General features: G+C 48.1%; 4 protein-coding genes across 4 annotated transcripts; 3 read left to right on the top strand and 1 right to left on the bottom strand.

The window, feature by feature from the left end:
* Positions 1 to 3,773: 3,773 nt before the first annotated feature.
* Positions 3,774 to 5,645, top strand: FSUBG_6505 (uncharacterized protein; the record flags this gene model as incomplete). Its single annotated transcript, XM_036684711.1, has 3 exons — positions 3,774 to 4,382; positions 4,430 to 4,666; positions 4,908 to 5,645. 3 exons carry the CDS (start codon positions 3,774 to 3,776, stop codon positions 5,643 to 5,645), a joined length of 1,584 nt encoding a protein of 527 aa, XP_036537940.1.
* A 4,872-nt stretch (positions 5,646 to 10,517) lies between these two features.
* On the top strand, positions 10,518 to 10,857 carry FSUBG_6506 (uncharacterized protein; the record flags this gene model as incomplete). The annotated part of the gene is made up of 2 exons (XM_036684712.1): positions 10,518 to 10,604; positions 10,660 to 10,857. The coding sequence occupies 2 exons, from the start codon at positions 10,518 to 10,520 to the stop codon at positions 10,855 to 10,857; spliced, it is 285 nt and encodes a 94-aa protein (XP_036537941.1).
* A 2,113-nt stretch (positions 10,858 to 12,970) lies between these two features.
* FSUBG_6507 (26S proteasome subunit YTA7) lies at positions 12,971 to 17,872 on the top strand (the record flags this gene model as incomplete). The annotated part of the gene is made up of 3 exons (XM_036684713.1): positions 12,971 to 15,832; positions 15,879 to 16,154; positions 16,202 to 17,872. The coding sequence occupies 3 exons, from the start codon at positions 12,971 to 12,973 to the stop codon at positions 17,870 to 17,872; spliced, it is 4,809 nt and encodes a 1,602-aa protein (XP_036537942.1).
* Positions 17,873 to 18,148: 276 nt separating this feature from the next.
* Positions 18,149 to 19,237, bottom strand: FSUBG_6508 (reductase; the record flags this gene model as incomplete). Its single annotated transcript, XM_036684714.1, has 4 exons — positions 18,149 to 18,466; positions 18,516 to 18,842; positions 18,896 to 19,089; positions 19,144 to 19,237. The coding sequence occupies 4 exons, from the start codon at positions 19,235 to 19,237 to the stop codon at positions 18,149 to 18,151; spliced, it is 933 nt and encodes a 310-aa protein (XP_036537943.1).
* Positions 19,238 to 19,474: the final 237 nt, after the last annotated feature.

A 19,474-nucleotide genomic window follows, 5' to 3' on the forward strand; every position in this document is an offset into this window, starting at 1 on the left:
ACATGCCTCTCATGCACCCGCACTCGTCCTAAACACGAGGTGCTCGTGGAGCCATCCCAGGGATTCCCCAAGTGAAAATCCCACAACTCCCAGGAGACTTGAGCGGGTCTTGTCAATGCCAGAAGTGCCAGTACGTTCACCATTGGTCACCGCTGCACTGAGCTAGCAGGGAGCCTGGTTCGGTAGAGTGACCACGTCGAGAGTCTCTCATCTCTTGCTCGCTCTGTTCTGTTGTGCTTTCTAGGCTGGCGCGAGAGAGGCAGAGAGCATTGATCCAGGAACAAACTCCTGTCCGTGTTAGTTTGATGGCTTTTGCCTGTGCTTCCTCTGCTGCATTGCCCAGTGACCAGCTGACGGGACCGGGAAGGGCTCAAACATTGGTGCTGTCTCTGTGCGAGGCTATATTGGTGCTTGAGATGAAGTCCCTGAATTTATTTCTTTTCCGTCCCGTCGTCGCTTGTCGGCGGTCCTATGTCTGCTGCCGTCTCAAACTAGGAGACCGAAACGGATTTCGGGGTCAAGACAGCGACTACGGACGGGATACATACTCAGGGGTATGAACGTTTTCCGGCCGCTGCACAAAATACTTGCGTGTACAGTACTGTACTGTACAAGACATACATACACATCCATGAATTGGATCAAAGCAAGGGACATTCAGGGGATAAGCCTGGCTTAGTAACTGATCCACGTCAGACGTGCCAATCACCAATGGGCATCATAGACGTTGAGAGGATCAACATTGAGATACGATTGATTTTCACGCTTTAGCTCCTTTAGGGGTTCGCGCTTGTGTGTGTCTCGTCTGGAAAGGGTCATGGCTTTTTTCGGCTGGTTCTTTCAGGATGTGACTTTTGAGCCGGACAATTGATAGCGGCTAAACGTTAGATCGAACCAAACAGTCTGGTATCGCTTGGCGTTGTGTTTAACATACATAACCAACACCTCCTGAAGCTATTCTGGCGATATTAACAAATATGTAATCAATCTGACAATGACTCGCCGTTTCCAAGGAGGAAACAAATATCTCAATATTTCAGTAAACAAGACTACGCAGTCGAGATGTGTGTGTGAACCCACCCAGCTGCTGAATGAACTTGTTTTAACTCGGCCAACTTTCTGCAACTCAACTCTTATTGTTCGCCCTGCAAGATACGAAAACACCAATTATTCCTTCAGCCGCAGCCATTCTTTTCAAGTACCCGCACTTCTGGGATTTCTCTGGCACACGATTGAGGCCGTTGGCTCGATGTCGGCAGAGAGAAGTGTCTCATGGCTTGCAGTCTGCAGTAGCTTCTGCAGGATGCGTGGGATCTGACATCAAAACATCCGATAAGTCCAACTGGTCCAGTACTTTCAACGGCCACAGCGGGACACTCAAAAAGACCCCCTATGGGCCGAAGACGCGAATTCAGTGGATCTCGAAGGGGGAAAAAAAAAACAGAGGCCCATCTCATGCACGATGAAATCGTAGACGAGCCCTCGACTTCTGATAGGAGGGGATTTGAAAAGGCATGTTTTACAAGCCGACACCATCTTCTATCACTTTGACCCTGAGAGACATTCCTATGCTTGACTCTTGCTGCCATGGAGTCTCTTTCAGCTCACCACAATTGCTGACCCTTACATGGCATAGGTATTCTCCCTGGCATTGCTTCTCCTGTCATAACAACAGCTCACGCATGGTACTGGAATTTTCCATGACAGCATGATGTGGTACTCCAGTCTCCTCGCCTCTTCCAAGTACGCAAGAATAGTAGTTATCCGCGTATTTTTAGAATGGGTCCGCAGGTCGTCAATCGCGTACCCACTGAGTAACTTTAGTAATTGTGCGTGTAATTTTGCTTGATGGATGTGTACAGAATTACTACTAAGCCAAGAAAGCCCGTCAGAACTTGGAAAGGATCAGGTTTCTAGCATGTCCATCTTGTTGCAGAAAGGGAATGAATACCGAAAGCACAAAACTTTAACAGAGAAATTATTACTGACGAGAAACCTGATCATGGATTGTCCTCACCGACAAAACACCGTCACTTACATTCCGGTCTTTCTTTGTCTGACTCAATTTACGGGTCTGGGGTAGGTTGAGAATGACAATGGAGGAGACATCCTGGACATTTCCAGGGTTGAAACAAGCTCGTAGGCTGGGGTCTCAATATACATTCTGAGACAGGCACATTAAATTCTGGCGATAACTATTTTAGATTGCTTCATCATGCTTATTGCTGTATATTGAACCATGCTATAGAAACTGCGCCTCATGGAGCAGAAGCAAGTCATACTATATAGATCTCCATTGACCAGAGATAGAAAGAACTGAGATGAACCCAAATCTCGGCTCTGCAACAAGCCAAATGTGTGTTGTTGGGGTCTTGGCTGCCGAGGTTGTTGTGCACATCCCATTACACCACTGCTTTAAGCCTTACGAGCAGTTGCTTTGTGGGAGAAACTGAGTATAGTCCCCAAAGCAGAGTTTATACTAAATATGTTGCTCAGTTTGCCACCGTAACTTGTGAGGCTCCTTTCTCTGGCTGTCGTGGCTGTTTACTTTTTTAAATCAGCCTCAACTCAATTAACCATCAAAGCAAACTCCCGCCTTTGCCGTTCAACAACCCTATGGCCCGTCTGGACCGACTAGATTCCAGGTTCGACCAACAATTTAGACAACTAGCTTGGCTGTTGCATTAATCTAAAACTCATTAAAGTGCTCGTCTCCTCATTCGACGTCTCTAGCTCGATAGACGCAATCCAATACATACGCACAGGCTAATATGCGAACCGTTCTTCGGTACTCCAAAGAAAAGCGAAACTGCTTGGGTAATGCAGATCAATCTCTCATCATCCGCGATTTAATTACTGGGAGCACGTAACAGCGTCTCAGCTCATGGGCCACAGCGGCCAACTGCGTTGAGATTGGCGCCGTTCCCCTATGTTCAGATAGATTACACAGGGATATGAATTCATTTCAGTTCTCAGTACGACTTGGATATCTTCCAGGGGTCTCTGAAAACCTCCTAGCGTTGTTACAACAGAGTAATTCCCGCAGCTAATTGCCGGAGAATGCTGTACATAGTCCACTATCCCCGTGGGCTGGTTGGCCGCCATTGTCTATTCTCCAATTTCGGTGAAGTTGTCCTAACTGAGCTTTCTCAGAGGGAGGCCGACGACATGTTACAGATACATCAAATGATCGACATTGACAACAAAGATTGATTGAATGCAACACCACCAAGTCTCGGGCCAGCTTGTTAAGTGGTCCTGGTGGAATTCGATCACAGTTTCTCCAGATTTCTGAACAAATCCATTCGTGACAGGCTGAATAGACTAGACGTCGATACTACATGACCCCTTCAAAGTAGCAGTACTGTGCGTGATCCGCCTTGTCAGATTTGCGAGAGGCGTAGTAGCTGTTCTGGGGCTGATTTCCATATAGAGGAAGAGGAAGAGGTAGCGCTGAATCCCTTGTTTATTAACTTAAAACTCTACAATAGCACACACTGCCTCAGAAGAATCCTTACTGTACATACATAACTACATCCTTGATAGCACGACAGAGAAACCCCACGAAGACGGATGCTCTCTAAAGGGCCGATCCGACAGCGCAAATCATCTCTCTTCCCCGCCAGCACAAGCATACTCATCACAATCCCCTCAACGTCGCCGGCCGCTTCGGGAAGTTAAACCGCTGGGGGTTCATGTCGATCTGATCCGACCCCGATAGCGGCACAGATGATTAGTTAAGAACCGGCGGTGAGCCCTTGATTAACCTTGTCATGGTTGGTGTTCCGAGGAGCACTGGATGCCGACTTTGCAGAACCAGGAAGGTCAAATGTGATACCCTCAAGCCGTCCTGCGGCAACTGCATCAAGTATGGAGCAGAGTGTCCAGGTTATTCTCGTGGCCTGAAGTTTGTCGATGAGAAGCATCAGATTCGTCAACGCGGCAGGCGACAGGGCAAAAGCGAACAAGTGTCGACTAGTTCTTCTTCCAGTACAACGGGCTCTGATATCGCTACATCAGACTCAGAAACATGGTCTCTGGTTGGGCCCTCACCAACCCTGCTGAGGCTGGAGTTGCCAAGAGGGCCACTGCTACTCAACATGATAGAGTCGTCCACTAACTACACCCGGTCTACCGATGTCTTTATACTCTTATCATGGTTGAACATTGATCGTCTAGGAAAGCGGGCTCTGCTCGACGGGGCTATCTGTTCTTTTGCTCTACATCTGACTGGCAAAGCAAGCTCCAATGCCGACCTGGTCGCCAAAAGCAGAACCATATATGGCTTGGCACTCAATGAGCTACAGGCCGCTCTGCAACACTCCACAGAGTGGAAGGCATCTGAGACCCTATGCGCTGCTATACTCTTATGCTACTTTGAGGTATTCCTGCCACCAATATTCCTTTTTCCAAAGCTTACGCCCCATAGCTGTTTGCTGGGACAACAGTCCCAGATACCTGGATTCAACATGCCAAAGGCATTGGAACTCTAATGGAGCAGCGAGGACCAGAAGCTCACGCTGAGGGCTGGGACGCAGCTATGCTGCTCTCATGCCGTGGTATTCTTGTATGTCCCACGTTTCTCCTTGACTACAGGAACAAAACAAAGGATAAGAAACTCGCATTATCTCGAGGTCAAGTGACAGAGCCTTGCGAATGTCTTCCAGTAAGAACCAATCGCTTTTTGGGGAGCACAATGCGTTGGATCCTGTCTCTATTTCGTCACCAGCAGGGTTACTCTGCATTGCTGCATTGAGATGGCGCGATATAGCATCTCACATATCACCCATCCAGTCCAAGTGGACTTGCCATCCTAGCCCTTCACCTTGAGTGGATCTTTCGTCCCTTTGCAACAGCTTTGACAATGTTACCCTAGCGGGGTCACCACTAACACGGTCCCATGCCAGACTATAAGCGATATGTTCTATCCCGGAAAGGACCAATTGTTCCTGTCGAGGCCAGCATGGAGGCATGTCACGTCTGATGGCGGTAGACGTCTCATCTATGCTCCTGACGCCCCGATTGAGCACATCCGCATCGGTGATGGCTTCCTAGCAAACCTGGCCCAGCTCACGCCTATTTTGCATGGGGCTTATCTTCTGAGAGAAGCTAACAAGGCTGGCATGTTTGTCGAGCCTGACAAAATCTCCGCCTTGGCCCACCTAGCCACCGTGGAACATGCGAGATTGGCGCGATGGTTCGACGATTTCGACGCGCTTGAGTTTCCACGACCGGTCGAGGTTCTGCCAACCGACCCGGCGAATTCGCTGTTCGAGACAGTGCTGGAACACAAGTCGGCAGCAGCCGGGTCCTTACTCATGGGGTACTGGGCAAGTATGCTCATTCTAGAAGAGACACTGGTCGAGTGCAGGACACCGCGAGCTAACTCGGAGATATCCATCCGGTACTTCATTGAACAGATTTTGCGGTCGGTAGAATCTGTGGGACAAGGCACTATGGGGCCATATCGAATTGGGTTCGCCATACGGATCGTGTATGAGTTCGCTACTGGGCAAGAACAGAGGTGGATTGCCAGCATGTTGGATAAGTTCTCACAAGGGTATGCAGCAATTGACAAGAAGACATACCCTAAGCCTAAGGATGATGACACTCAGCCAACGCGGTTCGTTCAGTCTACAGCTTAGGGTAGATGGTGACCTAGAGTTGGAGTATGATGACTTGGAAGGTCCCCCCAGATAATACTTGATACTGTAGGTAGATGCTGTTTGATGGTATACTGTGGAGTTTCCTGCATTTCAATTGATATCCAAACCCTTTCAAATCTTTACACCAGTGCTGAATCTATTGATCGAGGCCGACAAGTGGGTTCTTACCCTTCAACTAACTAACTGGCGTCAAGATAGTCAGTCCTCTTATACCATTTATGTATTTATTTCAGATGTCACGAGAACTCATCTTGATTAGTTACCTGGAATGATGTAGCAGGGAGTTACCTTGTCTTTTAAGGTCATTGAGACTTGAAGGTTTGCTCAAATACCATATTCTTACTTATACTTCTATAGCTGTTACTGGAGTGACTGAATCTCAATTTCTGATTTCCACTGGGCTAAATCTGTGAGACTTGTAACGGTTGTCTTGTGTCAGTATATCATAGGAGCTCGCTATGGTGTGTTTGAAGCTTGAGTCTGATTCTGTCGAAACTATCAGTTGTATATGGAACTCGGCGAGAAAGTGTTACAAGTCATCTGAGGTTTTGATGGTCCGTAGTGGCCTTTATTCGCTGAAATATGTCTCATTTGTTTTGACAGATATGACTCGCGAGTGCCAATCTGGGGAATGCATAGCCCCCTCGAGGTTGCTCAAAGCTGCATCGCTCTAGTGTGAGGGCCAGGTCTCCTGAAAAGAAATACCCATATCCAAGAAGCACATGAGTGATGTTATCAAAGTTTAATAACAGTTTGGTTTAGTCTACAGCTCTGAATAGAAAAGAAGCTACGAACGACGACTCAGGGAGAACCAGTACTGTACCCATCAGCGTGTACAGCAATAGGTACCTCGAATGTTTCATCAAGTTTGTACGAGTTATAGAAGAACCAGTGTAGCAAGTAGTACAAACTTGCCGTCCAATATCCACCAGGAGCAACTGGCTTTCATGCGAATTCTACTAGCCATAGCAAGTAACAGATGTAACATGGTGCGCATTTCAGTCTTATAGCGAGCCTTTGATATTTTCTGAAATAGATAACCATGGGTAGTTGAAGCCAATCCTATGATGAGTTGTATTATTGGGAGTGCACTCCTGTCACTCACCAAAAGTCTTGCCACCTCAGCAAAACCGCTATCAGTTGGACGCAGACAGAAACTAGCCATGTTTGAATCAAAACACCAGCAAGTTTTAAGCTTGTAATTCTAGGGATAAAATGACTTCCTTTTAGAACAAGCCGCCGATGTCAACAGTTCGCTTGACTTCAGTAGTACAAATTGCCAGAATCTATAATCGAGTATATTTTGACTGTTCATGCTATCGACAACACTATGTAGTCAAATTTACGATGAATGATTCTCACATGGTGTATTCGTATGTCACAGTGCTTCTGGTCAATACGGGCGAATTATCTCACAACGTCGTATCGATTGCACAGTCAATCACATGTAAATTGATACGAACACTTGTAGATAGACAACTCAGCTCGTCTGCAAAAAGATCTTCTCATCCACTCCCAATGACATCCTCCCTGGGGGAAGAAAGAAAACTCAGGACCTTAATCCTAAATAACAAAAAGACTTAGGTAACTTAGCCTAAGCTTAGGGGACTCTTTACCAAGTTTATTTTAGCACCCTCTTCTAAAGTCGTATGTTTTCTTGCTCCCCGAGGCCTCCTCAGGCGGTCTGTATCCGAATGTGGTCTCCTTTCTCAAGATGCAGGTTTAGGTCCACTTCCGGAGCGTTGTGTAACGACAGACTTCAGAGGCAAGCAACTGGAGTAGCCAATAATAAAGCTCATCAGCTCTGTCATATCTCAGTTCAAACTCTGTTGGCATATTCACCTCAAGCATACTAGAAATTTATGTCAACTGGATCGCTCACTGGTTCGATGTCTGGTTTCCTCACAGGGTTATGAGGAAATACCCGGAAAGGAACAGACCTTGTACTCCTATCATGACGAGTCTTACGTTGGACAGTGGCAGACATTTCCTGGAACGATATGCTCTCTGATGGTAATCAAGACACTGAATGGTTCAGCCAGTAGAACTCGCCAGAGTACAACCCAAGCGGTGACTTTTCCATGGCTGTTCGATTACTACGAAGAATTTACCCACGACCATCCAAACTTTCGGTGCAGCTCCAGCGCCAGTCATACACTAAGTTACAGTATGTGATAAGTTCTAGTCCAAAGGCTCATATCTGGCAGTGACTTCTTGTTCATTGCCCACATCATTCATAAGTTTCATCCTAGAGCTAGCAAGATATCTCCACTCATCTAGTTCCAGGAGAAACCACAAGACACTTGCATTGGCCTGGATAATACCATAATGTACCAATAACAAAGCCTCGTACTAGCAACAATTGTGATGCTTACCTCACGGAAGTTCCCTTCGGTGCTATTCAGATGAGGCCTGCTCATATGTTCAATGACGAGAGAACTAGCTACTCCACTGAATGACAAAGAGAAAAGAAAATCGTACCACAAAAGTACCAAGATTAAACTAGATGGGCCGTAATAATATCCACCTCTCAGCACGTCCCGAAGATCTGAGATTCCCAGCACCCAAGAATTCATTCAATCGGCAAATATATAATCACCCTTACGTAGGGGATCCAAGCCACTCGGTCAAAATAACACATTAGCTTTTTCCCTCTTTCAGGCAGAATAGACTCTGTTTTTCCTGTAACCAATATCAACTCTCAATAAATAAGCCATTAAATATATGGTTTAATCCAAGATAGGGCTGATATAGGCAGGTACGAAGTCGGGATGGATCATGGGCCGAAACCTTGATCTCAAAATTGCCGTGAATACCCCAAGAGGCAAAAAGTTGTCAATAAGAGATGAGAGCCAAGGATCGAGCGGCACCTTAGTTCCAGAGAAGAGTTTGCCAAGGTGATGAACGCTTCTTGGTAGAGACTGATGAGGGTTTCTTTAGCTCTTGTCTATGAAGCAGATGCTACCATTGTGAGATGCAACTGTCGACGTAATTGACGGCGTGGCCGTTAGAGCAAACGATGCAACGGTCTAAGAGCTCATCGCTGCTCGGTCCCTGGAGAAGAGTCATCGCAGGGTCTAGAACCCGTCAATCAAAGGGTACCAACCTGATAAAGCAAGGTCAATCGGATCATAACCTCCTCGCTGGAAAGTACCGTTTGACACTTGCAACTGTGGCTTTCAGCTCAAGGCCACATCGTCATCCCTTGCCATAATTTCACTAAAAATAAGAGCTTGGGCTTATGTGGCTGCAGCTCGTCAGTCTGCCCTGCGATCTAGACCGTGTCTTTTGTTTAAGGTTCTCAGTGGTGGAAGACGCCGCGATGCAACGTTCCTACACTATCTCTCGGTTAGAGAAAGTTCTCGCATAGCTATTTTGAGCCGCTGGACTCTTGATTGCTTGTTGCGTACCGACACAAAGGTTCGTAGGATAATTGAGTTTATTTGGCGAAATTGAGCTTGGGGCAAGCCACTTTTGACTAGGTAGGGATACTAAGGCTGACATCAAGTGAAGTTGCTAACAGCTGCTGCGTACGTGTTCAACCAAGTCAGCCAATGTGCAGATCTGAATGAGTTGCTTGTACGATTAAGCATCTGACGTGGAACCCTGAAATGCTTGCTATGACAATCTACCCCCAAAGCCATCAGGCAGCGAAATAATGCACACGCTAAAAATGCCAATGCTCAATTGACCAACGAGATCCCAAGCCGCGTATCTCATGATGATTCCCCATGACTTCACCAAGCCAGAGTGAGGTTGCATCGGAGATATGAGAAGCCCCCCGCCAAGCAATAGTTTATTCTCTTGGCCCAAGGCTGAGAGAACGCCCGGGTTCGGTGTGACAGACCTTGATCTTATCTCGACATTATCTGATACGGATGGGCGAATCATTACCAAGACCGTCAATCTTACATGCATGGAATTCCTTCTAGCGAGCTTCTGGAAATGGAGTTTTGGTGGAGACATGGTCACGAGGTTCTTGATTTCTCTCTTGGCGGACAGGATAAACGGTGCCGATGCTTCGGTGCTTCCGACTATGGGGAAACCGGTCTCCACCCGGCGGATGACGGTCCGGGGTTATGTCAGCATCTCGGCCGACCAGTGCCGTCTGTGGGCTCCACAGGTTGTCATTGGAATTCCGATGGGAAGTGAGGGGAGAAGAGATAAGGGGAACCAGCAAGGGATGAGCAAAAGTAAGGGACTTGCCTACGGTTGAGTTATTTACTGCTCATCACAATAAATGCCGAATAACTGTATCACGGCAGTGTCTGACTCCCTTTATCTTACGACTTTCCGATTGACCCTATCGTAATATTTACCGTATCACTCGTACTCAGCACTGACTCCTTGTTAACACCTGAATGGCTACCTGCACGGCGATCAATGTCAAAGGTGAGCCACAAGGTCGCATCGTATCTTCAATTGGACCCCGCGGAATCCATAAGCTATCCAAACCGGCACGTCATACCCAAGAACAGCCAAGCTAGCCAAGCCTTCGTCTTACTACAGGCATTTTAGCGTCGCTCCATAGGGCGGCATCTGCTACGTAGCAACTAGGGTTGGCGTGGTCTTGGTACAGCTTGGGGTAGATCAGCCGCAGAAGCATTGTTGACAAGAACTTTTATTTAAGGAAGTCTTCCCCCCCTTGACGATTCTATCTTATCCTCATCATCATCAATCAGTTCCTTCATAAACAGACAAACTCTCCTTGAACATCTTTTAGATTGCAGGAGTGCCTTGAACAGTACCTTGAAGGTTCATAGACGATACACATACTCAGCAGACTAAGACAGTCGAGGAATTACTTCAACTATACACCACATACAACTCTTCAACTTTACAAACATCACAATGGCTTTCGGATCCTCTCGCACCAGAACCTCTTCTGAGGAGCAGCGTGGACGAAGCACTGAGCCAATTCCCCTCATGGAGTCCAAGGTATGTGACACTGAACTTAGAAGTAGCCTGGACCCCACTAACAAAGCTATTCCAGCAACGAACAAACTCATACTCCAGCGAATTCTCGACCCAATCTACGGCATCTTCCACGACCAAAGCTTCCCGCTCTTGGTTCAAGGCCGCCCCCCAGCCAGTAAACAATGTCACCTACTGTGGCCGCCATTCAAGCCAGTTCCTCTTTGGCGGCCCTTCTCTGGCTGATCTCGCCCGGGCAATGTTGGGCAAGGATTGAAGTGTCAGCTGTACGAGCACATACGAACAAGAACAAAGAAACCCTGCTCTGCAGCATCACCAGCACGCACTATAGCATGACCGCCTAATCACGCCAAAGCAACATAACACTGCGCTGGTTGTTTCACACTCACTCATCGTCACTGGCTGGTACGGGACGGACACTCTCATTCATTGGGAAGCGTGGCGTCTTTGGTATGGTTACAGACAATTGTCCATCCAACCAGGCGCAATTAGGGAAACTTTTTTAGGAGTAGGGGTGGGAATGACTGTACCACAAGAGACATGATACCATTTTCTTGTAACAATACCTATTAACTACAATGAGTCCATGAATTCGATACAAATTTTTCAAAATATATCAAGACCTGTTTCTAAATTTGGTGTGATGTACAACAAGAAAAAAAAGTCTGATCAGGCCGTGTTTTCCGTTTCACGAATCGTGGAGATCCTCGCATTCGGAACGATCTTCGCATTGCGTGGCTAGTCTTGGCGATTATGAGCCAAGACCTGGGCCGCGTAATGTTTGGCCGAGCATCCGACTACGAGGGCATTCAGGGTCCGGGAATAATACGATTAAAAGGTGACTATTCCCGTTGTAGTCCTGGAAACACTAGGGTAGGTCGGCTCACCAGCCGAGCAGAGATCTAGACCAAGCTGATTATACGCGGTGTCCAATAGATAAGGGACGTCTCTTATGATCCCCTCATCTCCTGTGTTACGGGCAATTCCTATTTATTCTCTGTCTTTTTTTTTTTTTCTTCCTATTAGCCTTATAAGGCCATCAAGCTTTTAGCTTTCATACAGAGGCTTAAATAGTAAGGCCCCTATAGCAGGCCAGTATCTCAAAACTCAATATCAGTGAAGGTTTATCTGCCTTGGTGGCGCAATTGCTGCCTTGATCGAGCAGTATAAATACCGCTTGCCCCTCGGCAGCTGTGTCAGGTCCCTTCCTTCAATTCTCTGTCATATGTTTGGATTATGGCTCATCATATTTAGATGATAGCTTCGAAAGGAACGCCGGGTATCGCCCCTTTGCAATGAGATAATGTGTCAATCAATAAAGTACAATAGGTCTAGTAGAATATATCGGGCGCAGTGTTCGCGAATTGTAGTTTCTAATAATTATTACTTAGCGGAAAGCATGTGGTCTTAAATCCCTCTCAATACCTAGCTCATTGATGATCATGTGTGATCTATTGTTGTATTTGGGATCCTATTGTATAGTGCTGCCTAAATTCTAAGGCATCCGTTTTCTGGGGTAATGTGCATGCACCATGCTGTCAACGTCTTCAGCCCTACAACGATACCGAGCTTTAAATCAAGCTGACTACCGGGGACGAGCTGGGATATATCGAAATTATATGTGAGCATGTTGGAAAATATGATCAAGAACTGAAAGTGCAGATGGGCTTGGGGAAGGTCAAAAATGCGAGGAAAACGAATTTGAGGCCGAAACTGACCTTGTTGACAATAAAAAAGCACCGAAAGCCATCAATCAAGTCATGTTGAGAATTCGTCCTTTTGTTCTCGTCATGAGAGCTTCGTAGATCAAGCTACAATTAAACCGCGATCACATTGAAATTGGTGGTGACCCACCAATCAGAGACTGGAGCTACAGCTGCCTGAATGAAAGTGGGTCTACATTGCTAACCTGTCGTTTGGTATCCGTAACTAAACCTTCACTTCACGCGGCAAACCCCCGAATTCCATCTCCTTTTTTGACCGCGTTTGCTTCCAATATACCATCAGCATCAGCCAGTTCAATCATCGACATTGCGCGGTTTGGTTGTTTGGCTTATTTTCTACTTGATGTCTTTGCGCCGATCTTGAGCGCCACAAGCTCAACCGCGACCCAGGCCGCGCCCATGCATGCTTTGACGTGAAATCATATCTAGACGCGCATATAGGTGAGTTTAACCCCAAAAAATCCATCAAAAGAAACGCGACGATTCGATGAATGCAATGCAAGGTCCGCGCTTATGGCTGTGACTGTTGCGACCCTGTTGGCATCCCTTGGCTGACCTCCCTTTGCGTACAGAACCGCCCAAGTTCAACTATACCTGTCGCCGATAAGCCTTCCATCATATTTACGCGCAAACACCACAAAAACCATGGTTAGCAAACGCAAAAGAGTCCTCGAAGACTTTGACCCCAACAAGTCCGATCCCGAAGACGAGAATTTCGACCCTTCGGAAGCTGGACCACCCCGAAAAAGCACAAAGAAGCACTCCCGTTCACGCAGCGGAAAACCCAGTCGCCGACGCAGGAACGGTTATCTGGGTTCGGACATCGATGATGATGAGGATGAGGTCTCTGATAGCAACGAAGAAGATTTCCTCGATGACGACGACGAAGAAGAGGATGATGCTGCTCCTGTGAATGCCGCTGGTCGTCGCGCCAGAAAAGCTGCCACGCAGGCCCGCAACTACGCAGAAAGCAGCGAAGGAGAAGAAGCATCAGCTACTGGCGATGAATCTGATAAGCCAGGAGATGAGGATATCAAAGTTGACGAAGACGTCAAAGAAGACGACGCTGAAGGCGAGCCAGTAGAGGAGCCTGCCAGGTCAACTAGGTCCAGGGTCGTCAAGCTGAAACTCACCAACTCCAAGTTGCCTGCAACTCGTAGGACTACTCGAGCTCATACTGAGGAAGTTGAAGAGTTTCTCGAACTTTCCAATTCTGGGAAACACGCCGTCCCGTCACGCGATTCGCGAAGTAGAAGTCCCGAGACATTCGCTCGGAGCACGAGAGCTACCCGTGGGTTTAAGGGCCTCAAGAAAGCCCCCGAGACGATTCAAGAGGCTACACAGGAAAGCAGCTTTAAGGAAGTCAGAGAAGCCGACCAGCCCGACGAATTATCTCAAGATCCTGAAGAGATTGAAAAGAAAGAGGTGGCTGATCAAGAAATGCCAGATGCCGCTGATAAGGATGCACCTGGAGAAGATGCGCCTGTGCAGACGGTAGAGGAGGAGGACGATGAGGATGATGTGCCTGTTACTCGCCGAACCCGTGGATCCCGCGCCAACGCCTCCGCAGCACCAGAAGAAGCTGAATCGGACGCTGGACCTAGAAAGACGCGCCGACTTACCCGCAAATCGAGCAAAAAGTCTCAAGAAGTCAGCAGTGACTTCGAACCAGGCGACGAATCTGACGATGCAGAGGGCTCTGGTGCAGAAAAGCCCCTACCTCAAGATGACGACGACGTTGATAGCCCAGTTCCCCGCGGTCGACGTTCCCAACCCGCCAGATCTCGCCGTGGTGGGGACTCTGGAGATGAGGAACCCGAATTTGACTTGGACGAGCTAAATGAAGAGGCACGAGAACTTAGGCAGGACTCGCGCTCTCGTCGCCGTCGCCCAAGGAAAGAATCGCCCATTGTGTACCAGGAAAACACTCGGCGAGCGAGAACACGCGTGAATTATTATATGCCTCCTCTCACCTCGGCTAATATTGAAGAAGAAGAAGTCGAGGCTCCTGCTGCACAATCGCGCTCGCGCCGAGGACGTGGCGGTGCCAGTCAAGGCTGGGAACGCAGCCTCAACACCACATTTGGACCTTTTGGAGGCGGCGGCGGAGCTGGATCCCTTCTTAATGGGCCTTGGGGTACTGGCGCAGCTGGCGGAGTCGATTCAGACAGCAGCGACGATGAGATGGTGCATCGCTCTAGTGTAGCTGGCAATGTCGGTATGACGCCGACAGCTGCAACTCACGGTGGGCTTCTTCCTGGTGTCCCTGGCCTAAACCCCGATGCTGGCGCTCCCAATGTTGGCAAGATCAAGGACCGCAAAGCTCTTGCGGATGCTGATCCTCTGGGTGTTGATCTGAACGTCGACTTCAGCAAGGTTGGTGGCCTTCAGGGACACATCGATCAGTTGAAGGAAATGGTGCAGCTCCCTTTGCTCTATCCCGAGCTCTTCACACGATTCCACGTCACTCCACCTCGTGGTGTTTTGTTCCACGGTCCTCCTGGAACAGGTAAAACGCTGCTTGCTCGTGCTCTGGCTAACTCAGTTGGGTCCGGCGGCCGTAAGATCTCATTCTACATGCGTAAAGGTGCCGATGCCCTGAGCAAGTGGGTGGGTGAAGCCGAGAAACAGCTTCGATTGCTCTTCGAGGAAGCGCGCAGAACTCAGCCCAGTATCATTTTCTTTGATGAGATTGATGGCCTTGCGCCGGTTCGTTCCAGCAAGCAGGAACAGATCCATGCTTCGATCGTCTCAACCCTGTTGGCCTTGATGGATGGCATGGACGGTCGCGGTCAAGTCATTGTTATTGGAGCCACCAATCGACCTGACAATATCGACCCCGCTCTTCGTCGACCTGGTCGATTCGACCGAGAGTTTTACTTCCCGTTGCCTGATATGGAAGGGCGAAAGTCAATTCTCAACATTCACACAGCAGACTGGGGACTATCAGAGAAGTTCAAAGATTCCCTAGCCGAGAACACAAAGGGCTATGGTGGTGCTGATTTACGAGCTCTCTGTACTGAAGCAGCTCTCAATGCTATTCAACGAACTTATCCCCAAATTTACGCCTCCAAGGAAAAGCTTGTGGTCGACCCCGAGAAGATTGGCGTTCATGCCACTGACTTTATGCTGTCCATCAAGAAGCTTATTCCCTCCTCTGAACGATCAGCGACATCCGGTGCTAAACCACTTCCCAAATCGATAGAGCCGCTACTACGCAAACAGTTCAACGAAGCCAAGACTGCCCTTGATGACTTGTTGCCTCGTAGGAAGAAGATGACAGCTCTTCAAGAAGCCATGTACGAGCAATATGATGATGATGATCATGGCTTTGGTAGAGAAACTATGCACCAAGAGTTTGAGCGATCCAGAGTTTTCCGCCCTCGCTTCATCATATATGGTGTCAGCGGTATGGGACAGAGTTACATTGCTTCTGCCATTCTTCACCATTTCGAGGGAGTTCATGTTCAGAATTTTGATCTTCCCAGCATCTTGGGTGATGGAAGAGTAAGTTTGTGTACTCACATGGGAAACTACAGACTAACATCGGCAGGCTATGGAGCAGGTCATTGTCGGTCTCTTTACGGAAGTCAGGCGACACAAACCTAGTGTTATCTATATCCCTAACATCGAAGCTTGGTATATGGCACTACACAACACTCTTGCTCTGACAACTTTCAAGACAATGTTACGATCTATTCCTCCAACAGATCCAGTTCTTCTTCTCGCGACAGCAGAGGGCGATAGAGAAGAGCTTCCCAGTGAACTCTTCCGCGACTTCTTTGGTTTTGCAAAGAAGAACCAAATGAAAATCGAGAAACCTGATCTGGTAAGCAACACATTTGTGGAATGGGGCTTCTGTGCTAACCTTTGTAGCATTCTCGAATGGAATATTTTAGCACAACGTTGCAATATGTTAAGAAGAAACCCCGCGAGTTCCCCGACCCTGAAAATCGGAAGAAGAGGGTCCTCGAGGAGCTTCCTGTGGCTCCTCCAATCGAACCACCGCCCCCTACCAAGGCTGATATGAAGGCTGCACAGAAGAAAGATCACCAGCTTCTCAATGCTCTCAAGATCCAGCTTCAGCCCATCATGGATCAGATCAATCGAAAGTACAAGAAGTTCAGGCAGCCTGTCATCCCTCAAACTCAGATCGACTATCTTTTCGCCGAGTCGGATCCCAATTATGTGCGTCCAGACCTTGAAGCTGGACAAATTCGACCATATGAGATCGTCAAGGACAAGTATGACAACGATGTTCTCAGAGATACCACATCTGGGAAGTGTTATTATAATCTTGAGACAACTACCATCGAGGAGCGCTTGTCAAACGGCTTCTATGCCCGCCCAAAAGACTTTCTCTTCGACATTAAGGCTCTTGCAAAAGACGCCAAAAATATTGGAGATAAGGAGCGAACTCTCAAGGCCAATGAACTCCTCAGCAATGTCGAGGTTGATGTCGCTAGTATCGAAAACCAAACCTCTCAAGTTGACTGGGAGGCGCTATACAGACGCCAAGTTCAGCGTGCCAAGGATGCTACGGAGAAGGAAAGAAAGCGAAAAGCCATGCAGTCTGTCATAGACCGTGTGCAATCTGATCTGGGTGGGAATGACAGCGACTCTCAAGGCCCTGTTACTCTGGGAGAAGCTGTGCCAGGATCGAGGACAACTGCTAGGTTCCAAGTTAGAAGCCCACTTTCAAATGGTCATGGCACCTCTGGTCATGAATCATCACACCCCTTGAGTAATGGCCTCACTCACCCATTAGGAGAGGATGTCCAGATGAGTGGTATCCAAGATGATACGCAGGCTATGTCTGACATGGGGCCTCCACCAAAGTCTCATGACCTCAGCGTGGCTCATACTGGCATGACCCAGATCTCACAGAAGTCAGTAGTGACTACTCTCCCCCCAGGAGTTTCACCATCAGCTGTTATCAACGAGGCTTCAACGACCAAAACCTCGGACCCATCAACTCACCAATCGTCCAACTTTAGTCAAATGACAAATGGTGGCCATGCTGAGAACCGAGGTGTTGAGGATGATAGCCAAGTCGACATCCCAGACACGTTACTCGTAGCCGGGCACAATACTTCTGGAGATGACTCTTGGCTGCACTCTCAAGCTCAGGCTGCTGCGGCAGGGGGTAACCTCATGCAAGGATCGGGCATCTCTGGTAGTCCACCTTCGCAGCGATCATCCGGTTTCAAGGCGCATAGCGTGGCCGGAATGGCCAACATCCTCAATGATCAGACTTCTGATGAATACCAGTCGGTTCGGAACTCGGGTTCATCCACTTCCGCTTCTCAACCTTTCGCTGGAGGCGAGATAGATACAGTCCTTCAGCACCTAACGGACGCGACAAGCGGCTGTACTATTGAGCAACTTGAACAGATCAACCGTGAGCTCATGGACGCTATATGGCGCACAAGAAACGAATGGAACCGCAGCAGAGTCGTTGACCAGATCACGCACGTGTTCAACGGTGTAATGGACGACATTGATGGCATGCAAGGAGTGGGACCAGGTAGCCAAGTCCCCTATTGATGGCTGGCGCACCATAAAATCTCAGGAGCGATATGTTTTTGTAAAATGACAGGGAAAGGAATGGAAAGGAAAGGAGGGGTTTCAAAGAGTCGGGTGTACGTTTGTAATCATGTCTAGGAGTTTGGTGAACGCAGCTTCCATGGCCAAGGAGGTATTAGATGTGTGTTCTAGAGGATATCATGGCTGCGCAGGTTCAATTTCCCCGTGCTATTAGCTACCTGTACAACGGTCTCTTTTTTCCTACATATATTGAAACCATAGCGATCTTCAATAATTCTATAGCTTGGGTTTATCCTTTGTGCTGTCGTAGCGTTTGCCCTCGTCTGCTTGCTCTGCTACAGTCAAGTCTGGGAGACTTTGAGGCATGATCCTCCGTGGTGAGGCACCTGTAACCACATTGTATTTGGAGAAGTCGGTTATCCCTGCATGTTCGCGGAGGAAGTCTTCATCTAGGAGGAGCTCGCCGTTCACAACGCTTGGAATAGCCTTGAGAATCTCGAGGATAGCGTCGGAGAAGATGTTTGCCTTTCGTAAATCGTTGGCTTCCTCCGGGTTTTTGGCTGTGAATTTCTCTGTCGCCGCCGACTCGATGGCCTAATATGTCAGTTGTCAAAGTAAAATCAAGGTACCAGATCCAACATACCACAGCTGGCCAAATTGATGTGATGGCCATATCCTTCTTGCCCTCGCGCTCAAAGTCCATGGCGAGACCCTTTGTGAGAACACTCATACCAACCTTGCCCATAGCATATGCAGTCTTGCCACGGAAGAAACGACTATAGATAGGTGGGCTAACAACAACTATCCGGCCTGAAGAAGAAATATGAGGAAGAACAGCTTGAACCGTTGCGTAGAGTCCTTCTGGATTGACGCGCTGCATGAGCTGGAAGCGCTTTACAGGAGTCGACGAGACAGGAGCCCAGAAGATGGCGCCCGAGTTGTAGATAAGAACATCTAGACGGCCATAAGTCTGGGGTTGTTAGGAGGGATAATTTGAAAGGAAGAGCAACTTGGCAAACTAACGGAGATAGTATTCGATACAAGAGCATCTATACTCTCAGGATAGCGGACATCGACCTGAATAGCAGTAGCGTCGCCTCCCTCAGAAGTGATCTCGCGAGCAACTGTTGTGATGGTAGAAGCAGAAGAGTTGGGATTTGGAGGAAAAGGCTCTGGCAGATTGGAGGGATCACTGATAGTCTTTGCAGCAACAACAACTTTGGGGTGTTAGCTTCGTAAGTACAATAGATATATAGCGAAGCTTGACATACCAGCGTAGCCGTTGCGGGCGAGGTCAACGGCGACTTGACGGCCGATGCCTCTGGAGGCGCCTACAACAAGGGCAACAGGCTTCTTGGATACCATTGTGAACAATTGTTTTACTGGTTAAGAGATTTGTTATTTGAAAATTTGTAGGGAGTATAAATACTGACGATCTGCTTATAGATCAGATCAGATCAAATGTCCTAAAAGGTCTAAGTTCGATGCACCCCAAGCCCAACCTCCGCCTTCCCCGAACCTCGGCACGGGGAAGATTCCACATCGACCGGGGGGCCGAGATCCGTTTAATAAAGGACCCTCCACCTTGGAAATGTAGGTACG

Source organism: Fusarium subglutinans (genome assembly GCF_013396075.1).
Source record: "Fusarium subglutinans strain NRRL 66333 chromosome Unknown NRRL66333_c0000068, whole genome shotgun sequence".
NCBI lineage: Eukaryota > Fungi > Ascomycota > Sordariomycetes > Hypocreales > Nectriaceae > Fusarium > Fusarium subglutinans.